The sequence below is a fragment of the Amblyomma mixtum genome, chromosome 3 (assembly GCF_055824585.1).
Source record: "Amblyomma mixtum isolate Tamu chromosome 3, ASM5582458v1, whole genome shotgun sequence".
NCBI lineage: Eukaryota > Metazoa > Arthropoda > Arachnida > Ixodida > Ixodidae > Amblyomma > Amblyomma mixtum.
In genome coordinates this window covers 299969852-299995403 of record NC_143014.1, presented here as the reverse complement: position 1 = coordinate 299995403, position 25552 = coordinate 299969852, and the positions used below count along the sequence as shown (strand labels likewise).

General features: G+C 44.6%; 1 protein-coding gene across 2 annotated transcripts in view; it reads left to right on the top strand.

Moving 5' to 3' along the window:
- LOC149355353 (uncharacterized) overlaps positions 1 to 25552 on the top strand; it is a 166637-nt gene that overhangs the window by 121049 nt on the left and 20036 nt on the right. For both annotated transcript variants that reach the window (XM_089583774.1, XM_089583775.1), the window contains exons 21-26: positions 1000 to 1146; positions 6218 to 6309; positions 8892 to 9324; positions 20273 to 20428; positions 20767 to 20894; positions 24628 to 24899. In XM_089583774.1, the coding sequence (XP_089439900.1) occupies positions 1000 to 1146; positions 6218 to 6309; positions 8892 to 9324; positions 20273 to 20428; positions 20767 to 20894; positions 24628 to 24899 (1228 nt within the window). The remainder of the gene's footprint in view (positions 1 to 999; positions 1147 to 6217; positions 6310 to 8891; positions 9325 to 20272; positions 20429 to 20766; positions 20895 to 24627; positions 24900 to 25552) is intronic.

Below are 25552 nucleotides of genomic sequence, written 5' to 3'. Positions count from 1 at the left end.
AATAAGACCGCTCGTATTAGACGCTTTCACTTCGTACTTCCCGAAAGCCAATCTGGTAGCGCGCGATGACAATGCTGCGCCAGTGTATGTGTGTTTTGAAAGCCCGTGAGACGCTGTGGAAGAGGCATGGTGTCCAGGGCGACCCTTGTTGGCTACGTGCACTTGAGCATCCAAATTTTTTTGCTCCCTCGCCATCGCTAACGCTCACGTATTTGCTTTACACACTCGTATCTGTCCTGTGAGGTTTTAGTATGACATGTAGCGGTTTCGCGAGGTCACCTGTCTTTCCAGCATATATAAAGCTAAAAGAGTCTGTGTTGTGCCAGAAGCCATTCGCTAGGCACCTCAGCGTTATGGCTCACACAGGCTAACCTATTCGCAAACGCTTGGTCACACAGCGTCTGACTGCAGAGCAGCCATTGGCAGCGACATGACCATGCAGTCTAGGTAGAGACGTTTCCCATAGTGCACAAGCTCCCTTCATTTCTAACGAGAGATCAAACGATCACTCACAACGAATATCATTTGGGCCACATATGCCTCGCCGATGTGGAAGTGCCCCATGTGAAGCCTCTCGAATAAGCGCCAAAACTTGCGGTCATTGCCGAAGCGAATCACTGTAGACTAGAAGATATTGTGGACAAAGGAGACTTCAAGATGACAGCATTTCTCAGGCATTGATGAATCTCTGCTAACGTTTGCTTTGAGTAGATCGTCTCAGGAAAAATTGGTGGTTGATATTCCCACGAACTTCAAGACTAAAGGAAGAGCTGTCTTTTTTTGCCGCATTCTTTGGCGAGGCATGAAGTTGCGACTGCTGCAGTGCTCAGGAGTGCCAGAATGGTTTTGATAAATTCCTCTATATCTAATCAGTCTTTAGAACAGCAACAAGAAAATAAGTAACTGCATGTCTTCTGAAGCAAAAGCACAAAAGTATTGAAGAGCATTGACTTCTGGGCTTTATAACGAAGGAATATTTTTATCCTCTTCAAAAATCAGGAAGTGATCACCAATGAGACAGTGGTTCCTGCCGCGGGTCGCCTTCAAGAGCTCACGGCAGACAGTGGAAGTCTGGCTGCCCTGGATGTTTTGTATGTGGCAAAGACTCTGGAGAACATCGTGTCTGCTGGATCTATCGAGGTTCAAGTGAGTGGCTTTGTTGATGATCAACTGATATTTATTTTTACTGTTTTACTGCCGCTGTAGCCCGTTCCTTCCGTTTACCATCAACTTACTTTAACCATTCGGTCTTTAGTGTTTATAAAGAAAAGGCGGGGCTGAACATAATGTGTTCTGCTTATTCTTGACGAGCAGCAAACACAGACAGGACTGTCATATGCTTGCGTCGAATGATTCAAATTGGCCCTTTACAGGGCTCTCATTTCAAAGCACCGGCAAAAGAATTGGGCCTGAAGACCAGGAACGTAATCACGGCATAAAGTCATAGTTGTTTCTCAGCCCTTCTCATAAAGGATGGCGGTGAACTTTCCGCCATTCACCAGGAAATGTACCATACACATCTGGAAAAAAAAAACTAGCGCATCAACTACAGTTTCTTCGTTAAATATATCATGGTGCAGTTATTTCAAGAACTATGCGCCAACAAGGCCAACATGCCACGAAGCATAATACAAGAATGAAAAAACAGTTTGTCTCATTAATTTTCACGGCGTTTTATTTGAACAAACCCGAGTGGCCGTCTGAAGACATGCACACTGAGAGTTTTTCAAGTGGAGAGCGCAGCCAGCGCTAAATGCTAGTGCATACGCGTGCAGAGAGATTAAAAAAGCCGGATTCAAGCCTCCTTGACTTCATTAACGTGTCACAGAATGTATTTATGTACTGATTATTAAATACTAGGCACCTTCAGGTACCTGATGCGTTAGTTTTACCAATCTGATTCTCTTTCTTAGAAGCCAGAAAACAAGCTTGGTACAAGATTTATTCTAACTGTAGGCTTTATGCAAACATGGCGACTGGCAAACCTGTAACTTGGCAAATAGTCCGAAGTATTTCCATCGCCACAACCCCGCATGGCGAGGCGGGGTTCCGCATGCTCACCTAAGGCCTATCTTTACGAGAAACTATTAACAAAACCGTTCAAAGCAACGTGCTTAAAACTCGGGAACCTAAGGTAAAAGATAAGTGCAGTGAAAATTAAGACGAAAATGACGTTGACACTGAAATGGTCTCAAACCAAATACCACTATCGATTGGAGCCTGGGTCATGATATCAGGGAACGAACTTGCGATATCTTAACCTCCTACGGGCACCCGGTATGGAATTGGTATGTCATTAGCGTGTCTGGGTTGTGGTTGATGTTTTCGCCACTGCGTTATCTTAGACCTCTGCGTAATTATTTTGCCATTTCTTTTTGAGGGGTTTCATTTAAAATAAAACCTGCAATTTGGAAGTGGCTGGGCATCCGCGAAACGGTGCATAAAGAAATGTTCAACTTTCTCTCTGCTGTGACGTGTAGCTCTTTCCGCATTGAAAGAAAATCCGGCGTTTTGCGACATTAGCATGTGTGGCCGTCACCGCACACGCCCAGGTGCCAGTGCTCTTAACTAGCAGCTTAGGAAAGAGTTCCACTTCCACCCGGCTAACGGAGTGACTGGCTGTGCAAAGTCAACGACGCTGGTGCTGTCGGCGAAACTCACTTTACCGAGATGTTCGCGTGCGTTCTAAAAACCCCGGCAGCAATGTACAGAGGGCAAGCGATAAGGGCTGCGTGTGCTTAGCGCTATCATGAACCGCCGCGAGGGAAGAATACCGCTGGCGTAAATCGCACAGCCAGTGTCTGCGTCGCTGCCCTGTCCCCTCTTAAGCGGCAGCACATACGGCTAAATTATCTGTTCGTTTGATAGGTGGAACGTTTGACAACACTGCAATCGCGGCTTGGAAGCGGTAATGTCACGTGGTATTTTTTCTTGTATTTCGTGGCCACCTGGAGCGAAGGGAAAAAATAAATACATAATAAATTTAAAGTTGGAAACTGTTCAGTCGGACGTTTTACTGACTCGTCTAAAACTTTCTCATTGGAATTTTCCGCATAAATTCTGTGCTTGCGAAGTTGATCTCAGCTAATCATTTCAGCAGAATACAAAACATAGTGTGACTTGCTCCACGCAATTGCCAGCGAAATGCATATTTTAAAACACTATATGTAAAGTAAATATGACAGAAGCCAACAGCCACAGAAACCAAGGGGCACAGGGATTTTCTTAAATTAATTACTTTATTTATTTTGTGCTCTTGATCAATTTACAATATTACTGAATATGTTATCGCTTAAAGCTAATAGATTAGAAAAGCAGAAGAAAAAACAACCCCATGCCGCCGGTGGGATCCGAACCCACGACCTCCGAATTACGCGTCCGGTGCTCTACCTCTGAGCTACGGCGACAGCTGTCAAATCTGCTGCTTTCGGGGGTATTTATGTTTACAAGTAACCTAACCTTGAGAGTGTCCATCAGCGCCACCAACGTTCATAAGCGGCGGACGTAGAACGTCCTGAGTTACCGCAGGTGTGACGTAGAACGTCATCGAACGGAGAGGGTGGAAGCTGCGTGAGAACCCTCTTATGCTACCTATGGCGTCAAGGCTGCCAGAACCTAGGCCCTCGCTAAGCAATTAAGCAAACAAGAGAAAGGGAATGAGGGGCTCGTTATAAATATGACAGAAGCCAACAGCCACAGAAACCAAGGGGGCACAGGGGATTTTTTTAAATAATTTATTTATTTATTTTGTGCTGCTTATAAATTTAGAAAATTACTGAATATGTTATCGCTTAAAGCTAATTGATTAACTTAGACCCCTTCCCTTGTTTGCTTAATTGCTTAGCGAGGGCCTCGGTTCTGGCAGCCTTGACGCGATAGGTAGCATAAGAGGGTTCTCACGCAGCTTCCACCCTCTCCGTTTCTCCGTTCGATGAAGTTCTACGTCACACCTGCGGTAACTCAGGACGTTCTACGTCCGCCGTTTATGAACGTTGGTGGCGCTGATGAACACTCTCAAGGTTAGGTTACTTGTAAACATAAATACCCCCGAAAGCAGCAGATTTGACAGCCGTCGCCGTAGCTCAGAGGTAGAGCACCGGACGCGTAATTCGGAGGTCGTGGGTTCGGATCCCACCGGCGGCATGTGGTTGTTTTTTCTTCTGCTTTTCTAATCAGTTAGCTTTAAGCGATAACATATTCAGTGATATTCTAAATCCAACAACAGCACAACATAAATAAATTAATTAGTTAAAAAAAATGCACTGTGCCCCTTGGTTTCTGTGGCTGTTGGCTTCTGTCATATTTATAATGAGCCCCTCATTCCCCTTCCCTTGTTTGCTTTATGTAAAGTAAGTGGGACAACCTGTAGTTACCAATTTATCACTGCCCACTGGGTTATGGGCAAACTGCCCACCGTGTCAGGTGCAAATTCAACTGATTATTGATCGCGAGAGGCTGCTCAGGAAGTGCAACCTGGGCTTCACAAGCCCCAGCGATGGCTGCACCTGCCATCGCAGGGCAGTCGTGCATAGCTTAACCGCTGCACCACTGCGCCAGGACAGGAGTGGTGTGAGGACTCCCGGGGATCTATGAATGTCAAGTAGAGAATGACCAATTCGGCATTTATCAGCATTAACCAATTATCGCTACCACAAACTCAACTTCCATCCGTGAAAAATAGATCTGAACACTGGAACTGAAGGGAACACCGAAGTGCTAGCCCACCTTATACGGATTTGGCTTGACCACGCAAATCGACTGTCTTTTTTGTTTTTCGCATTTCCCAAGCTTTCTTCGCAATACAAGAAGGCAAATCTATATTAGACAGCGAGTTGAAGATTTCTCATGTAGGTGTATTTTGGGACGTTCTATAACTCTCTAATTGGAAGTATTGCCTTGTCGTAGCAAACACTTCAGTAATTAACCAGAAAACGCCTTAAAAAATTTGCAAACTCTTGTGCAGAACTTTTCGGACTCTGTCAAGTGGCGACAACGTCCCTTGAGTTGCCTTCCATCACGCTTCATCGGTGCACTTTCTAACGTGAGGCAGCGCGTATGGCTACACCGAGGGACGTACCTGATTCTGCAACTAATTCTTCAACAGCTACAAGAGTACTATGGCCGTCCCGGACAACTAACGATCACAAATCTTATCCTATCTCGAGTGTGAACCCTCATTCCATGATCTGCACTGCTCGGCACACGTCAGGAAATTAAGATTATGCTCTTCATACTGTGGCGTACGAGATCATGCATCAACTGACGACGACGAGGTGCCTCTTTGGCACGCTAAATGCACCGTAAGCTTAGCACTTGAGTTCGATAAGAATAGCCGCGGTGTGCAGCCACGTCTCCTCGTCGACCGAACGGCAGTCTTTTATTTCGTTAGCCCTGTAGTTATCTTCCACTGAAAGAGCCGTCGTGAAGCCTTCAGTGCCCAGCGCCCCTAGCTGAGCGGGTCACTTTCCCGGCACCCTAAGGTGGGTTCACCTCCGAGCGCGCACTCGTAAAGCAGGATTTCGCAAATCGCTACCCGAGCTGCACGCCAAAAGTGTGCCGGAAATCAAGCGCTTTCGCAGTGACTACTGGGAGTCTTTGGCCGACGGCGCAGCCAATGGCAACGCTGGGTGCAGCGGCGTCGTCTGCTGCAATGCCTGCTGCGCATGCTCAAGCGCGCTGAGACGGCGGCCAAGTAGGAGGGGGGGGGGGGGGGGGAGCAAGTGGAAGCCGGCTTCAAAAAATGTGACGTAACCACCTCTCCTGAGTTCTTTCATTCCTTCATGGCCTCGCACATACCAGCGTCCACCTATTACCCACCCAACCGCCTCCTCTCTACACCCGCACTCATCCACCAGAAGCCTACGCAGCAGCAGAACGAAAAAGCGAAGGCGAAGTCAAATTCAAAGGCACCATGGGAAGGCGACCAATGTAAAAATGAAATATACAGAAAAAACCACTAATGCAGATTTTTCTCAACAGAACTTATGACCGCCTGTGCATTTTTTTTTGTAAAATAATGCACGTTGTAAGTAATGCCTAAATACCCGACAAATGTCTCCATCTTTCTTGAATCCTGGAGTCCAAGTTTTGTAACTGGCTCAGAATTCGTCGCTACTCGTCGTAAGCTTTTGCGCTGAATTAAAAAATGAAGTTTCATTTTCTTGGCTGACTAGCATTTCTGAATTTCTGAACAGGCGCTCTTCTTTTTCTTGCCTAGGCAGCGGAAGATATGGTATCTACAATTGACAACGTAGTGAGAGCCGACAGCCAGGTTCTTCAACAGTCCCGCTCTGCCAACTCCACTAACAGGTATGTAACGTCGAAGAAAACCTGTGATAAGAATTCGTTCCAGCGTTCGAAATGCAATCAGTTACGGGTATTCCACCCTTCGGGGACATAGAGCGACACATACACGTAATTTGGTTTGGCGCCTCTGGAGCGAGCTCTCTGCATTCACCTTCAATTCACCTTGAAAGTGCAGTTGTTAGTAGGCTTCACAGTCATTTAACTTATTACTGTGAATGGTTTATTCTTCATACTGCACTCATTCTTCCTGCCACGGCTCCCGAATTTCTATGGAGGCGGAATTCTAGAGGCCCGTGTACTCTGCGATGTCAGTGGAGGTTAAAGAACCCCAGGTGGTCGAAATTTCTGGAGCCCTTCACTACGACATCCCTCATAGCCTGAGTCGCTGTGGGACGTTAAACCCCCGTAAATCATACTCCACTCATTCAAAGTGTATATACAAGGAAGATATCGAACCATACAACACTGCTCCGTATTGAGCAACAAAATGTCCTGGTCAGTTTCTAACTCTCCGATCCGAAACGGAAAGTTCGTGGACATTCATGAAGTTTTTTCTTCGCATTCGGTTCTCGCTTTGATGGACGCAGTCATGTTTCCCAAAGATGAGATGGTGTGAGGCGTACGCAGCATGTGAATTTATGTTCTTTACACGAGCACATGCATATAGCCGCGTGGGACTAATTCAAAGACTACCTTTCGTTAGAGCACGTGCTCTGAAAGTGCCTTTTATCACGCCGCCTTTTCCCTCTTCAGCGTCTGTTTGCATGAGCGCATTTAACCGGGGAAGAGCGCGCGTGCGGTATAAAATCATCCCTGTGGTCCATTAGGTTTACATTGCAACGCATGCTCAATATCTCCAGGAAGGTGACTGATTTATACAAGGGTGCAGTTATTGGATGAAGAGTCCGTCACGTCGTCATCAATCACTAAAACATACCGCGTTTTCACATTTCAAAGCCTTGCAAGAGGTCTCGTATTCCTATTATTGTTTCTTTTCAGAAGAAGAAAAGCGCTTATGATCGAAAAGCAATCAACATGCTTTCTAGGCTACGAGACAAAACAAAAAAGCTTCGTTGCTGAAACGAATGTATTAGTTTTTGCTGACAACAGACTCACTACCCACTTTTACTGGCTGCATATCTAAAACGAGAGGGAACTTAGTAGTTAGACTCCCTTTACCTCTCACAACAGCTGGTGTAGATACGAATATTCGTAATTTAAACCTAAGTTTTTCAACAAACGGGCAAATGTCAAAACCAAACGAGATTAATTTTCATCAGTTCCAGTCAACACTGTGCTTTTTTGCAACGTAGTTTCAATTTAGTTTGTTCCAGAATGAATCAAGACGAACCACGCTTGTCATCATCATCGTCAGCCTAACTACGTTCACTGCAAGTGTAAACGATTTCACGATGATGTTACACTTTTTTCTAAGGTTCCGATACGCTAGGCAACGAAACCGCCATCAGTACAGTGTGGTGCGATTTATTGCGTGAGCGGCGGTACAATTTGTCAAGGTCACGGGACGTCAGACGTTAATACATATAGCAGCCTTGCGTGAAGCTAGGATGACAACGCGATCAGCGCTCCTAGCGCAAGGGAGAGCAAGTAGCGGCCTTATCACAACAGAAAACTACCCGATCCCTCGCGCGCGCTCAGTTCTACTGCGTTTCAAAGCATGTGGACTTGAAGCGATGCTTTCTGCTCCGGCCCATGCAAATATGGAAGACATGGCGGCAGCCCGGCGCTCTCGGCAACCGGAGAAACAGTGTCGTCGACATGGGCGAAGTGCAAAGGCGTGCGCTGCGTACACAGACTTGTCGTATCACATTGTGTGTTCGCTTCAGCCTAAGTGCCAACGTTTTTACTTTACTCACAGTTGATTCCACGTCTTAATCGAATCTTTCGGCGACTCTCAAGTTATCATGACTGGATGTAGTAGCGCAGGCCTGTACAACCTTAAGTTAGTACCTCTTATTGAGCTTAATTAAGATAAATGCCACGCTCTCGTTATTTTCTCAGTGTTCCTCCATGTTGCCAGCTACATAACCACTGATCATTAATTTCTCTGCTAGCCTGTGGCCTGTCTTGTAAACAGCGATAGCATGGTACATGTCTGCCCTTTAAACCACTATATGCTGTAATTTGCCCTGCTAAAAACTTTGATTGCCCTAGGTAAAAAGTTTACCTAGAGTGAACGCGGCCGCTGCTATGATACGCCACGTTTGCTGGATGCAAAACGGGCGAGCAGTAGCCCACCGCATTTGGCAGCAAACCCATTTCGACCTCGCAAGAGGCATGGCTAACTTTAGATGCTAGACTAAACCGAAGAATACAGCCACGAAGAAGTTATAAGCAGCGGTCAACCTTCATAACAAAAAAAGAAAAACGTGAACCGTAAGACATCCACTTTAATACCCGCTAGTTCTTTGAACAGCACTGCTAGGAATGAGGCTCTTATGTTGAATCAAAAAGCCGCACTAAGCGAGGTAAGCACTTCCCAACCTGCACATTGCTTGGGACTCAAAAGCACGAGAGAACGCTGTAAATTGTCTGCTCCGGACCTCACGAATCACTTCTCGCAGGATCCTCGCTGCCATGGAGGACATCTCTGCGGGGCTTTCTCCGAACACTGTACTCGTGCGAGGTTCAGTGGCTCTGGCAAAGGTGCCTCAAGCTGATCCTACGCTGGGCATCGCCATTCACCTGCGCGACGAAGTGACATACAACTTCAATGACCCTAGGAGCCTCACCGAGGGCACTGACGCGGCCTTCATGCTCTCCGAGAGCGCATCCCCCGCGCCACGGCTTACCGTCGGTGTCATGAACAGCAACGCCCTATTCCAAGATATGCCCAAAGGCGAGGGTGACGACGAGAATGAGGCCAGCGACAAAAACCCGGACATCGTGTACGATGTCTGCACATCCGTCCTCCAGGTCAAATACGACGTGGAGAGTGATGCGGCCAAAAGGGCCAGCAAAGATTCCAGCTTCAGCTTCTACTTCAAGCAAACATGTGTAAGTGCAATGTTACTGCATCTTATATCATCCGGAATGCGTAGTATATGGAAGAGGAGCAAATGAGATGCAGAAGGGAATGCGACATTGTCTTGTGGAAACGCGCTGTGCTCTAGAGCTTTTAGATTATTGGGGAAAACCGACAAGAATAAATTAGGACGACGACCAAAGGTTCCGAAATGTTAGTTTAAACATAGCCCAATCAACACCCCCTAGACACAGCCATTTTAACTAATCATTTAAAATAGTTCGGTTATTTCTACAGTATTTATCTTTTTGCCGTAATGCGCAATGAGATGTTTGATGACTTCGTAGCATTCTTTTAGCAGCTTAGCAGCGTTAATGCTTTCGTTCTGCAGAAATCCATCGTCGTCGTCGGTGTCGGCGTTGTGAGCGACGCAGCAGGTAGTCCACGTGCCAGTTAGGCAACGCGTCCTTTTAACGTCATCACAACCTCCCACTGCGGAAGGTGGCTGTTAAGTTAATGATTAGTTTGAAGACGTTGTTTGGGAAGAGCCACCTGGGTCTCACAAGCCCCACCGGTGGCTGTATTTGAAACAGCCGCCTGCCGGGGCGGTGGCGCATTGCTAAACCGCGGCACCATTGCGCCAGCAGGAGAATGAGGACATCCCGCGACTTATGACTTTAATCAAGAGAGTTACCAGTTCCGCATATGTGGGCTTGTAGGCAGAACCTAGAGGAAGTGACACGCAAAGAGGACCCCAAGCCGATGAAGGGAACGATCAATGCTATGGCGCATAACCTTAAACGGGCACAGCGATGTTTTCTTCGGTGCCGAATAATATCATTAAACGGATTCATCACGTGTTCCCGAGTAATGCAAAAAGAATTATTGAAATCGTAGCAAGCAAAGGAAAGTTATTTCATCTTGAAAATTGAAAAAAAAATAATGAGAAGAAAACACGTTTCACTTGCCCATTTCACTCGCCCACTACTGAGATTGGGCACTATGAATTAGAACCGCACCTAATACACAAGCAGCGGAAATTTGCATGCAATTGTTGCTTTGCCGGGGCAGTCCACAGCAGCGCATTTTGAAGGCGTCACGAAATGCTTTTACGTAAGGCAAACATGTTGGTTTTGTTTATCTGATATAAAACCCGAAAACGTGACAAAATCGTATCTTCATTTATTAACACAGCTTGCAGTATATTTACTGTTTCTCCATTTATCAAGCTCCCACCCGATGTTGTCATATCGGCCGCTAAAAACCACCACTGTGTTGACGCCGTCAGCACCATGAATTTGTTTTTGTGCGCTAAATAAAATATTAAAAACTGGAACATACGCGATACGACCTATGCTATTAGCATCACTATAACTCATTCTACACAACCAACAGACGATGCTAATTGCATCACTATAACTGATTCTACACAACAAGCAGTCAAAACAGTGGACTGAAAATGTATTTCGGGGCAGCTTTAAAGACGACTTTGTCAGTAATATTGTTGCCCATGCTAAAAATAAGATGCGCCTTTTTTATAACAATACTACCAAATTATGAAACGGTAACTACATCGTCTTCAATGCTTCCATTTGGAGTAAATTTCATTGCTCTGTCACTTGAATAGCAAGCTTTGAGCGCGATGGCTGCATATGTGGGTCACCTAGCGTAGCGTTTGAACAATTGGTCATTCAAGGATTTTTCATGTTTCAGGTGATTCGATATCAGTGCACATTAAAGAACCCCAGGCGGTTGACATTTCGAAAGCCTTTCACTACGGCGTACCTCGTAGCCTGAATCGCTTTGGGACGTCAAATCGCATAAACCAAACCGAACTTTCCGAAGCTAAACAAAGTAATACGAAATAGCCAGGAGGATAAAAGTTTTGTCAGGTTTCCAGGTCCTTTCGCTCAACTTTCTAAGAAAACTTTTGCTTTAAATTGTTGACTGGGGTTGGTGTTTATTAGCTACAGAGTAAACAATTGAAAAATTATCTTATTTCTTCTAAGGACACATCCTTAGGCGAAGAGCAAGGTGTAAGTGGCGTGGGGAACGACATCATTCCTGCTCTCGTTGGCTTGACCGACCGGTTGTTCGGTGGGATTTGCGTACACGACGCTGGGATTGGAAACAATATCTAAGTACACTTTTTAATATCCTAAAAGTATTATTATATCAGTGCATATTCACGCCTAAGTTGACTTTATTGTTGCAGGTGTGCGGTCGTGTCCGAGCTATTCAAATTTTCAGTATATGAAAGAAGACAGCCCACTGCAATCCTTGTTGCATCGCGGGTTCACTGCTGTGTTACGAATTTCTATATTTTAGATGAGTTGATAAGGCATGCTTTTTTATTAAGGTACTTCTGCATATCGCCTATTGAAAAGAATATGCCTGGCTTCAGCTAAACCCTTTCCAAACCAGATACTCCAAACGCGCTGTCTTTGCAAAACTGCTCGGAAGTTTGTGCGTTAATACTTATACAAGATAAATATTTCCAACGTGACACTTTGTTTCGACACCTCCTGTGTGTTTCCACTGCAAATTCAGTCGGTAAATGAAGATCGGGGAAATTAAATCTACGCTTACCTTAATCTGCAGGTATACCCGATTCGCTGGCTCACATGAAGTTCTGCAAATGAAGATGTGTTCGCGGGGTTGATCCTGGCTGTGACGACTCATATTTAGTGAGATGAAGGGTAAAAACGGTCGTTGATGGAGATTTGAGGCTAAAACAAAGACAGCAGATCGTCGAAACTAATCGCAGTTCTCCAATACTGTGCACGCTGTGCCTCACAGCCCCTGCCTCGAATGCAGCAGAAAAAGACATTAGGTACGAATGAACTTTGAAAAACAGCTGCGGTCTATTCGCAAAAGGGTAATCATTTGGTACTGAAGTGTTTTAGCGTATGCCTAAGTGAATATAACCATTGTATACAGCAAAACTTCAACCCAGGTTAAAACCTAAGTAAGCACGTATTGTCATCGCACGTTGTAAAGAAACATTGCTGTCTAGTGTCAGCAAGAATAAAGATATCGGTCGTTAGCCTGCATTCCGTATTGTTGATTTATATGCGGCCAACGTGCTTTGTATGCATGGCTGAAAAGTGCGGTCATTTCTACACAATACCGCACAATTTCTGCGCCGTCAACAGCGCCAGTAGCTTAAATTTTTAGCCTAAAACTTTCCCTCTACCTTTGCCTTTTACATACTCTGTGTACGCGTTCCGTACCTGAAGTATCAAATGTCGCCTCAATGGAAGCAGCGCCAGTTAAAGCCCCAGTCTCCCCGATAACTACTCCAGGTGAGTGTTCTTAGCCTGGTAACCACTCAAGGAAGAGAGATTTAAATAAAACGTGATTTTTGAGCAGCGGAGAAGAAAAAATTGTTGGAAAGTTTGCGTATTTAGGCCCAAATGCGAATGAGATGCGCTAGGTGTTCGGTTTTCCCTTCGGTTCCGGCGTTCAGATCCAGTTTTTAGGGATAGCAGCTCTGCGGAAAACGATAAAATGTTCATATGTGCAGAATTCTTCATTATCTTCATTCATAGTTCCCTGGGAGTCTTCCTACTACTCCTGGCTCAGGGATGCAGCGGTAAAGCGATCCGCCCCTGCCTCTCTATTGCAGGTGCTGCCATCGATGGGACTTGGGTTGCTTGGGTTGGGTTACCATCCAGGTTGCTCTTCCCGAGCAGCCTCTCACGATTAACTGAGCTGCCGCCTGACACGGTGGGCAAGCGCTCACCTGCCCACCGAGTGGTTAGCAACCTGCCACAAAACTGGCTTCAGACAAACAGACAAGCAAACAAAGGCTAAATGCGGTGAATGGCCACGATAAGTGCTAGCACACTGAAGAACATTTCTCTTGCACAACCAAGCTCTGGAAATCTGGACAAACGCTTCCAGTTTGCCCGGTAGCCACCACATGCCGAGTGGCGCTGAACATTCAACATCACCGCTGGAATTTTGAGTGCTCGGTATATGTCATTGATGTGAGGAGAAATGTTACAGGCTCGTGTTCTGTGCCATGTAGTGCACGTCATAGAACGCCAGGTGGTCGAAATTATCCGGAGCCCTCCACTGCGGCGCCCTCATAGCTAGAGTCACTTTGGGACGTCAAAATCCAAAAATCAAACCACACCTTCCTACTGACATGCTTTCGCACGTCTACTTGGGTTAACAATGTTATACCCCTACACTTTCTTGTATTTTGGTTTTCATCGCGCTTGTACCTGGATGGTAAAAACTACGCTGGACTCGTCCGTGTATGTATCATAGGCCACTCTCTCGACTTTTGGTCACCATTCACGAGCAAGCGCGATGAAAAGAAATTCGAAAAGCTTAGCAGGTAAGCGCCGCTCTGTTAGTATTTTTTTATCGCCCCTGTGTATTATAATTTATATGCACATTTCTATTTTGCGGAGTACTTAAAAACGCATCACTTTCGCAGCCTAAGTGCCATTGGAGGTCAGAGAATATCACTGCGCTCCGACGCAGCTTTTCAAGAACTGCCTAGCACTACGGACTCTCTGAGCAGCCTTACAAGTGTGGTGATTTGCCTGAACCAGGTTTCTGCTGCAACTGGCCAAACAGCTTCCAAGTCTCTCGTGCGTTTCGTGGCATTTCTTGCAATCTAGACTTAAATGCTCATTCTGTCTCGCCGGTATTGTAAATTATAATTTGCATTATAACACTTTGTCGCATATTTTCGAAAATCGCGAGGAAGTAATATCCGCATGCTAAATTTCTGCAAAGAAAACGTTATAATTGTTCAACAGCAATGTGGCTTTCAGGAAGAAAAGTCTACTGAAAAAGCATTACTAAATATAGTACATAACATAATCGGAAACGTGGAACAGAAATCTTACACAATAGGAATTTTTCTATACTACAAAGAGGCATTTGATTCTACTAAACTCAATATTTTAGTGCAAAAATTTACGAATATGGAATCATAGGGGTCCCACTTAATCGAAAGTCACTTGAACAATCGACTTCAAAACGTGCAGGTTAACCGTGTCAGATCAGATTTTGGAAAAATGAAATATGAGGCCACATAGGGGTCAATTCTAGGGTCATTATTATTTTTATTATATATTAATAATACAGTAGACGTTCCATTTACACCTGATATAATACTGTACGCGGATGAAGCAACATATTCTTCTTAGGAACGGAGATAGAAATTCTTGAGACGCAAACAAGCTGGCTATTCAAGTTATCACTATGGATTATAATAAACCAGCCAGAATTGAATACAAAGAAAAAATACATTATTATTTGCCCATGACTTAAAGGGCAACTGACCAGGGTCCGGACATTTTTGAAAAACAAGCCCACTGCATAGAAGAGGCATCGAAGATAACCTCTGCAAAATACTAGAGCAATGCGCGCCCGGTAAAGCTGCAAAAATTCAAATCAAAGCCCGCTCGTTCTTTCCTTCAACAAAAATGTCCCCGCCCCACTACTATGAACCCCTTTGACGTCATAGGGGCTACTTTCGCTAGAGGCATTCCATTGGGGCATCGTTCTGACTGAGGGAAGAAGGTTGGGCGTAGCCTTGGCGTCGCGTCGTCTGCACAACGCTTTCCGCAGCGCCTTCTGTTTTGGCACATGCCTACAAACCCGCATGAAGGGAGAACAACAAAAAAAAAACTGCGGAGGGAGCGTACGGCGACAGCCTTGAACCCTAGCCATAAAAAAGTAAAAAAAAGTAAAACTGAGTGAGTCGGTTCGCCCCCGCCGTGATCACGTCACGAGACGCCCTGCGTGCGCGCTCCCTTCTCAGTTTTTTTTCTTTCATGCAAGCCCCACAAAACAATGTTTTAATTACTTGTGCAGTAGAGCCTTTCCCTCGCTCGCCCACTTGACCGCTCCGCACACACACCGCTTATCCTTCGTGCATCTTGCCTACGCCTTGACTAAAATGAACGACATCAGCTTAGGAGCGGAGGAAAGACACAAACACACAGAACCCAAACACACATGGAGAAAAGCAAACGGCCGGTTGCCGGGTCCGCGCTTCGCCGCGTGTTTCGAACAAAACCGACTTCCCCCCTCCGGTCGTGAAACGATGGGGAGGCCTAAAAAAATAAAAAGGTGGCTCGCTAACTGTGGTTGACAAACAGATGTATGAAAGGATGCGCTCGCTAACAAGTTCAGGTGGTCGAGCCGAGCGCGCCTCTCAATCGTTCAGTGTGGGGAGAAAATGCAACGACGCTGTTTTGTCGTTAGATGCGCACGCAGCGACTGGAGTCGAACCACAATCCGGCACAGATTTCCAGGAGATTATAAGCTGAGTCGTGTCTGGCTCAAACGCATCGGCCTTTCATTCACAACGGTAAAGAATGTGGTGGTTTCCGGAAGACACTTCGCTCCGGACGACTACGTCCACGACCCAAGCAACGGGGGAGAGGAAGGACAGAGAAAAAAAAACGCGATGAAACACCGCGAGGAGGCCCAAAGAGAAAGATAGAGAGGGCTTTGGGAGACCAGCCGCTCTCCCCACCCCTCAAATTGACCGGGTAGCAAGCAAAAACCAAGAAAAGAATTCTATACAAGGTGGGGCCATGACGTATACTTGTGACGCACTCCACGAGATACCACGCCTCCGGCTAACATCGGAGGAGGAAGGGAGATTTTGCCTTGCGGAGCCTACTCGACGAGGCGCGGGAGAGAAAAATCTCGAGGAGGGAGCGGAAGGAGAGGAGGCTCGCTCTAAGAGAGGTAGAGAGTGTTTTCGACCAGAGGGTGGTCACTTTCTCTTTAAAGGGAAACTGTATAGGTTTTAGAAACCAACGAGCTTAAGGGGGTCGATTTCGTGAAACTTGGAGGTAAAGCATGCGAAGTCTTGTTGGGCTAGCACTTGAAATAGTGAAGTAATCGCCGATTAAAATCCGGATGCCCTTCAAGCTTCTCCGCAGCGCACAACGCCCAGTGGGGAGCGCATGATGACGTTATCGAAGGTATAGGTACGTTTACAACGCACAAACGCCTACTTTGAAGGAAAAAAACCAACGCCACCGAAGGCGAACCCTGCCGAGAGTTGTTTGGCAGCGTCTAACGAGTCAGGGCAGGCTGTGGCTGACGACAGCGGTAATTTGAAATCATACCTTCCGTGACGTCACGCTGAGTTTCCCTGCACTCTTCCGGTGTATTGAGGAGAAGCGCGAAATTCAATCGTTGATTACGTCACTATTTGAAACACTAGTGCAAAAACACTTGACATGCTTTACCTACAGCCTATATACATTTGAATCCTTTAATATCGCGAAATTCTAAAAAATGTGCTGCAGTTGCCCTTTAAGTCGTGTAGCCAGTATACAATTTTGGTGTGAACAACTAAACCAAGTCGCCTCACACAAATTTCTTGTAATTCAAAGAAATATCAGTTGGTCTTCACATATTGAAAAAATACGAACAGGTATTTCACGGTCAAACGGAAGTATTTTCAAACTAAAGCAATTATTAACTCTATGAATAAAAAATGACCCAACGCTGAGGCAGCGATCGAATATCGAGTGTAAACACACCGAACATAGGTCGCCGGTTCGAATCCCCACCGTGACCTAGACTCCAACTAGTACGTTTATGGTGCACGAAATGCGAAATCGTATGCCACCACCGCGAATACTGCGACAAATAGTTGAACCTAAATTCTAGGAATCAGGGGTACGAGTGTCGCCGGTTCGAATCCCTGCCGTGAGCTAGGTTCTGACTTAACCAGTAAGTTTATGTTTTACAAAACGCTCAATCATTTGACACCATCTGGAACATTCTGCGACAAACGATTGGCGTACCAATTTTATACGAATATAGGGAATAGTTGGCCCGACATTGACGCCTGCTAGGCAGGGATATTTATATACCGGATCGACGTAGTCTAGTTTCGAGTTGTGTTGCTCAGGCCACATGCTTCCGCCTATTATTACTTTATTCCATCACCTAACCACCTCGGTTACCTATGCAACGTCTTGGTTACGGTTTGCGATGTAACGCATAACGTTGAGACCCGAAACGCGAGAAGTAGAGCTTAACGCTGTAAAAAGCAACTGTATTATACTCTAGCGTTTTCTCGGCTCCAGTATTCTTGTGTGGGGCACCACAACAAAAACAAATATTGAAAACTTCCTTTTGCTACAGAAAAGATTCATATGGCTAATAGAAAACTCGCCATACAGAGCACATTCTGCTCCACTCTTTGAGAAACATTATATATTACCGATCGTGAATATGATGAATAAACTACTAGTGATAAGCGTATGCGATCAAGTGAATTCTGATCAGGCTGCGTTCTTTCAAACATTCTTCTTCAGAGATAACGTCCATAAAATTCGACACATGACAGGTAAAAAACAACACTTACGCAAAAACTATGGCACGCAATTGCTGTATATTCAAATAGCTGATCATTTGAATAAATGCCTGATATTATAGAAATAGCTGAGGAAAGTGCTTCTGTGCGGTATTTCAGCAAAAGGATCACCGGCTTTCCTTGGCCTAAACAAGGCTGTTTCCGACAAATAAAATATATCCCGTATTTCCCATTTCCCCCCTTTTTCGTGATAAAAATGAGCTTTTGTTTCTCTCTTCCGATAATCATGATGATTGCCTTTTTTTCTTACAATGTTGAGTATTTTTTCGCACAAATATTGGGTATTTATGCGCAATGCCTTTTCGCCACATCGCTTCTTCATGATTTCTTCAAAGTTGTGTTTTGTTGCACTCATCTGTGTTAAATTAACATGTGCTTATGAATGTATTTTCTTCCTGTGCCAAAATCTTTTGGATGACTAAGTTTATGAATTCTCTGTAAAAATTCTCCACTATTGTGAGTGCAAGAGGGGAAAGGGGGTGACACTTCATCAGACAACTTTTTTTACCTTTCTGTCGCTTCAAACAACCAAAGTGGTGCTTGAAATAAACTTTGAAACGTGAAACTTTATGCAGGCCTAGAGGGCCATATCAGAGAGTATGCAGAAAACTGATAAGGGAAGAACTGCTGCACCTATGACTGCAAACTATTGTGCGTACATGCACGGGACCTCAATGTCTTGAAATACGCTAGCAGGCCGAACTTTTGCTCGGGTATGACGAAGATATGGCGGCGCTCATGTGAAAATGTTCTTTAGAGTAACCAACAATATGCTTTAAGGGGCATCCATGCACAGTGCACCGATTTATTTATAAAAAAAAGTGATACGCATTGAACGCTGGCTGTTATTAGAGATATAGTTGGCGGTACAACTTTGTTGATAAAGAGAACAAAATGTCATGCAATGCAGCTTGATATCAGGTTGTGCCCCCAGGACGCAGGGTACCGTTGAATAAGCTGTTTTAGTACATTTATGTGCAGTAATCAAAAGTTAAAGCTATGCTTCATTGTCAATAGCACGTACTTTACCTGCGGTATTATTACGGTGTTGAGACTACGGCGAGGTCTCTTTACTTTGTTCTTATTCTGGAAGGTTCCGATGAAAAAAAATGGCCCTTTTTCATGGTTCCGCCTTTTACGGTCTTTTGGTTTGTCTATGGTGATGTGTCACAATAATTTGCATATTCTCCTCATTTTCAGTTAATCACACGGTATTTACAAACGGACGCAACCATCATGCTTGCTTACTACAGGCGTTTTAAAGAATGCCTTTTTTTGTTCATTAAAACCTTTTGTAATAAACTGACCCCGTGCTGAGGTCTACTACGCTACTATGCAAATTGGCCACCGCGTCTATGTTTAAACATAATATAAAGTGGCAATTGAGAATCAATTGAACTCACCCGATAGGTTGTGTCAAGTGGAATTTGAACGCCAACGCTGTCAGAAGGCTACAAGTTACTGGTTCAAGTAAAAAGCAATAAAATACTCCGTCCTCTATATATTCTAACCTTCCTGAAACATCAAGCATAATGAATCCAACTACGTATGCGCACCTTTCGCTGGCACAGACATATAGAACCGAAACCACCAAATTTTCTAGGAAATACCCTCTTTCCAGCATTCTTGAAGAAGTAACACGTTCGTCAACACAATATTACAGCACGGCATTAACTTGCTACAATCATACATTCCCCTGCTTCAAGCCTACGTGGTACTGCTTAAATACTCACAATGAAGGCTCTGCCAAAACGTATTAGTGGTGAGTAGTTCATAATCGCAGCTTTCTACAAAGAGTTTCAGCTCCATTTTATTAGGTCCGTAGCACAGGCCTAGAGGTTTAACTGCAAAGTTATGTTAGTTGAAGTGAGTCCTTATTGCGCTAAAAGCACGAAAAGTACAATTCACTTATTCAAATCGATTCTTGACACTTGGCTGGGACGTTTTCTTCATCTTTGCACAATTTTAAATGCTTTCAGTGAATATTTCATATTTTTGCTGAAACCTTCTGCTTTTAACACTACTTATCAGATTTTTGTTCGGCATTCCAAGGAAAAAAGAGTAAGTTGTAGGGAAATTATTGCCGAACGCAATTACCTGGAATTCAAGTCAACTGTAGGGAATCGGTTTCTGTTTACTGTCATTCAAATGAGTATCAGTTCAGCTATCACCATTTGTTTCTGTGTTGGCTCATATCAGCAGAGAACGTTTTGAAGTCTTAACGCACGAGCTCAATAAAGTTTGAGTTTTTATTTAAATGTTGTAAAGTTTACCAATAATATGTAACCAAATGAAAACCAACGCGCACTTTTGTAACGAAGAGCACACAAGGCAATGCTTTTGCTGGGCTTCTACATGCTGTCTTGGACGCCAACCTGGAGTCAGAAAAAGACCACAGAATGGTTATAGTAATGCGCTTCGGTCCAGAGGTAGTATCACGGGCGGTGAGTGGTGACTCACTGGGACAGCGCCAGAAATTTTTTTCCTGGTTTCCAAACTGAATGTGGGCACTTCACTATTTAAACGTAGCAATATAGGAAACACTTCGTCGGGAACCTTCGATGCGCGAACGCAGGGAAATACTGACGTTGGGACCTCTTTTCCAGGATATTGTCCCAGAAGATATTGAATGCGTATTCTGGGACGTCAAGGAAAACGGAAACCTTGGTTCATGGTCCGGGGACGGATGTCAGTACCGTGGGAACGTGAACGGGTACCACCTCTGCAACTGCACGCATTTAACAAGCTTCGCTGTGATTTTTGTAAGTTCTGCAAAACAATACGTTCTCATTCCTTACATGAGTCAATTCCTCACAGTCAACAAAGTATTTGCGCTCCAGCTGTGAGAAAGACGTATTTAGCTACTACCGGAAGCCTCAATTTGTAGGCTAGAATGTAGCCACTAAAATAAGTTCATAATGCAAGGCGGAAAGACTTAAGGGCCAGATCCATCATAGAACGGTTTAGAACCATAATCTAGCTCGCCTTAGTTCAAGAAGTGTGTAAGAAAACAGTCAAACTTTGGCACTGAACAATCACAAGCTGGACCCCTCTTTACGAAGCGGTTGCTCATTAACTCCGTAAATTACTTTTCTTTCAGAAATACAACCGCAGGAACAGTCACGCCGGAAATTTCCATGATGCTATCCTCAGCTATCTGACGTTGATAGGAGTCGCTATCTCTGCCAGTGGCCTTCTCATGGTAGTTCTCACCTACGTTTTTTTCAAGTAGGTATATTATTTCCTCATCTTTATGACACTTGCATATTGCTGCATCTTGTACGTATAGCTCAGCCTATATAAAAGATCCACCGCAGAATAGATCGACCTAACGCATGAAAACAAGTGGCAAGAGCATAATTTGTTGAAGGAATACTTTGAGATGGTCTGTAAATAGATATAGAGGTCAGTTCGACGAAGGGGTCTCTGGGAACTGAACCCTAGAAATGCATCTGAAACGAATGCTTCTCGCTGATTTGCGTACGCAGCTGCATACTAAACACCCTGTTCTTTTTTTTGCTCTATTAAAATGGCAGTCATGGTGGCCTCTGGACTATTTTTGCAATGACTTGTATTTTTCTAGAAATTTCTTGGAGTCTTCAAAAAGGAACAATTTTACTTTTGCGAAGAAGCGGTGAACAGAAGCGGTGAATAGAAGCGGTGAACAGCTCTTAAGTGACTTCAAAAATTTTCTCCTTCGATTATTTAGGGAAGAAAAAGTAAGCGTTTGTCACACACACCCACAAAAATATGTGTACGTCACACTAACATATATCTTCCCAGACGCAAATTCAATGTTTTGGTATTTATAATTACCAATGTAAAAGCGTAGTCTTGGCTCCCGAAATATGCAACTCGTTACGAAAAAAAAATTTGGCATCTGTAAACGATTTTAGAAAGCTTCCTTAAACTTGATACTTTTCTCATTCAATCAGTATCCAATTCCACTGCTTCAGTTCATCAAACATAGCTATAAAGTGAGAGAAGCCGTTTTATTTCAGTTCAAATTAAGCGCCAACCAAGCCTTCGCTGACGTCCCTTCCTAGAAAAACTGAAACATCCCACAAATTTTAAAACTTGAAATGTTAGAAAGTAGAAATGGCGAAAAATTCTCATCGTCAACTTTGGCCAAAATTTTTTAGAGTTATCCCCAAGCTACACTGAAACTCGAACTACCAAACCACGTTGCATTATAATTGTGTGAAAAAAATAAGAACTTTCTTCGCCCTTATGTTTTACCAGAAATAGCGATGATCAAGAGAAACATTTTCAGCGCATTATTTTGTTGCGATCAAATTGGGAATTAGTTCCGATAAGCATTAAAGCGATTTTGTGCGCGTTTATATAGTCTGATAGCTATTTTTTAAAATTTGTGTACTCTAGTATAGTGGGCCTAGTTCATTTGTGTATTAAGTATTCCATTCGCATTGAGGCTGAACTTAGACAATCGTTATCAAGAATGGCTACAACGACCAAATCGAAATGGCAGTACGAGCAAAAAATTGTGTAAAAAATAGGAAGCAATCTGACGTGGCTTTGAAGATTATGGGTCAAAATTATAAACAACACATTTTGAAGAACCCGGAAACCTCAAAAAAGGTTGCTCAAGACTGATTGAGGCAGCGAGCACTCCCTTCCTACGTTTTTATCCGTAGCTACTACTACCACGATGAATAAGACACTCGCGCAGGGCTCCGAGATACTAATATATTATTTTGCTTTCACTGCTTTTTGGCGGATGTACGCATTGTTTACAGAATGCTTTGCAAAAATTGCGGTGCACAGTACGCGGGTTATACTTGTTTGATAATTAGAATGTTGGGATGTTGGACCTATGTTTAGCTGCGCACTGCAAGGCATTTTCTTTTTAAATAACGCCCACAAGTCAAACATTCTTGGGCAAAAATTTTGAATATTTTAATATTTTAAGATATTTTTATGAAAATATTGGGGGTAATGGTCTATTCTTTCGATGCCTACCAAAATAATTCTTCTAGAGTTTCTACCACTCGAGTCGTGTATCTAAGGGTGCCATGGAAAACCAATGGGGAACGCTTTAAGCAAAAAAAAGGTAATAGCAAAAAAATTGAACCCTGCCGATAGGAGGCCTGCATATATATTGTTTGTTAATTTAAAATCTTATAATATATGAAAAAATTTCCTTCATAAACTGGTTTTCGTTCAAAAACGATTCTGTCCAGGATTGTTTGTTATATATGCATATAGAAATTGCGAATACAGATTTTATATTTTAGTGTATTTTATCTGATGCAATATCCCTGTTAGCGGCCCCTGAGGTCCACAGTGAATAAATAAAACTTCCAACGGTAACTTTTGTGAAGCTGGTGCGGACAGCCTGATGAATTTCTTATTTTTCAGCAAGACTAAGCTCTGCCGACTACAGAGCGAGTGCCGTCTGTGTTCTCTAAATTACGGTTTTGCTGCGCGGTGAATTTTTCCATCGAATTTTAATTAACATAACCAGTAGGTCAAGCTAGAGCGACGGCAAGCGGATGGTTCCTTAACAGACAGAAAGTGAACAAAGGAGGGGAAAGCCTCAGGGTGTTTGCCAACGTAGGTGTGACAACCACATTTCCATGTGTGGAGAATGCAAAGTGGGCTCGTGCACTCAAATATATGTCCACTTTGAAGAATTCTGTGAGGTGGTTGCAATTTATACGAGGTCCTTAAGGGACACGGAGGACAACTAAATCTAATTAATGTTCTTAAGTAACATCAATTATAGTAAGTGGCCTCTTGGTCATTGGATCGCCGCAGTCTATCGACGCAGGCCAACTGCAATTTGTCCTCTGTGTTACTTCAAATACTGCGCACCTCAGAGCCTATAGTACATCTTTGACACGTAAAAAATCCATCAAGTATACGGGCCAAGAAGCAAAACTCCCCAGAAGACTTATTCTCCCTAAAGAAAACAACAAACCTAAGCGCTCCTGAAGCAGTAGCATATTGTCGGCAAACAGCTACGACCACCATTATGAATTTTTATGGCACTAGGGCATCTGTGGCCAAAGAGCGCCGGGGCAGAAGGTTTCTTCTTACACTCAAGGTGGGGTCAGAGACCCATATTTCAAGCATTTCACCCTAAAGAAATCGAGCGCCAGGCAGGGGAAAGCTTGTGCCCATTGTATGCCCGGGAGGTACCCGGCGAGACTGGGGATTGAACCCCGCACCTCCGGCATGCGAGGCGGACACTCAAACGACTAGGCCACCGCTGCGGTGCAGACAAAGAACTATAGACTTCTAAGATGGGGAGAAAAGAAGCACTTGCTGCTGCGTTGCATGAACCCATGGGCTGTAACAACCAGTTCCTGCGGCTGCGAGAGACCATAGGAGTACGTACACTCTTCTGTGGCCCACAACATCGGCGAATATTAGTTTCGGCTACTTTCAGCGTATCAGAGATGAGCTCGCCAAGTGCAAGCATAAACAGATGTCGAAATGGCCGCTTAATTGGCATTTTTAGGTACTTACGCTCTTCTACAGTATACTTGCCTGAACCGCCTATCTCCACCAGCTTACCTTACAGACGTAGCGGTACCTTTTGAGGTACAGCCACTCCGTATTAATAGAGCGGTTTCATTACCCATAGGCTCCGCCACGGTGGCTCAGTCGTTACTGCGCTCGGCTGTTGGCCCGAAAGACGCGGGTTCGATTCCGGCCGCGTCGGCCGAATTTCGATGAAGGCAATATTCTAAAGGCCCGTGTGCTCTGCGATGTCAGTGCACGTTAAAGAGCCCCAGGTTGTCGAAATTTCGGGAGCCCTTCACTACGGCGTCTCTCATAGCCTGAGTCGCTTTTGGGACGTTAAACCCCCTTAAACCAAACCAATCATTACGCACAGTTCGCCTAAAAACAAAGGCATTGCTAGGCGCAAGATGCACAAGGTAGTTTTTAAACTTTCTTTTCCGTCCCAACACCACAATGCTACCTTCGATCCCAGGAAGTGGCGCAAAGGCACGGGCCACCAGATCCTGTTCAACCTGTGCCTCTCACTGCTCGGGGCCCTCGCGTCGTTCGTGGCGCTGGCGGCGGTGCCCAAGCGCCGCGCCAGCCTCGCGTCGTGCACGTGCGTGGGAGCCGCGCTGCACTACTTCCTGCTGGTCTCCTTCGCGTGGACCTTCGTGGAGGCCCTCCTGCAGTACCTGCGCTTCGTGCGTGTCCTCGGAACCTACGTGCCCAACCTGGTGCTCAAGGCCGCCTTCGGAGCCTGGGGTGAGTGTGCGACTGGTCTCCGACGCTCGAGCATAAAAAGCGAATCTCTCCAAACTATGACGTCGCGATCACTCAGCTTGCTTCCTAAACTTTCGCGCTACTCCTGAAGTAACCGCCTCAGCACGAGCGCCTACTACGCATACTCGACTACTCGAGATGATTCCAAGATGGCGCGCCATTGTTGGCATTTTTATTTTGTTAGCGCGCTTCAGGAGTCGTCATCAAGCATACCTGCAGGCTTTCGAGGGTCTGCATTCAAAGCTTGGAATAGTTTTTGCATTGCAGATATTTTCTCCTAGAAACTACCAAGAGCTACTTTTTTTATACTCACCAAATTTTGATTTTGAGCATTTAGCTGATCTGGCATTCAATTAGTGGGTGTCTAGTAATCAGTAACACAATTATGAAATATGTCAATCATCTTATTTCCTTCAGACAAGCGGCAAGAACGACAATATGGTTTTACTGTAGCAGCAGATAGGAGTTAAAGCATTTGTTATTCAAATTATAACTACTATTCCTTGGGCATCGTGGACATCACTCGTCTGCTTCATTCCTCTGTGTTTTCCCTGTGCACGTTCAAGAGGTATATTAGGCAGTCGTAGATTTAACCCCTTTGGATTACGTTCCATGTAACTGTTTACTGTTTTCTC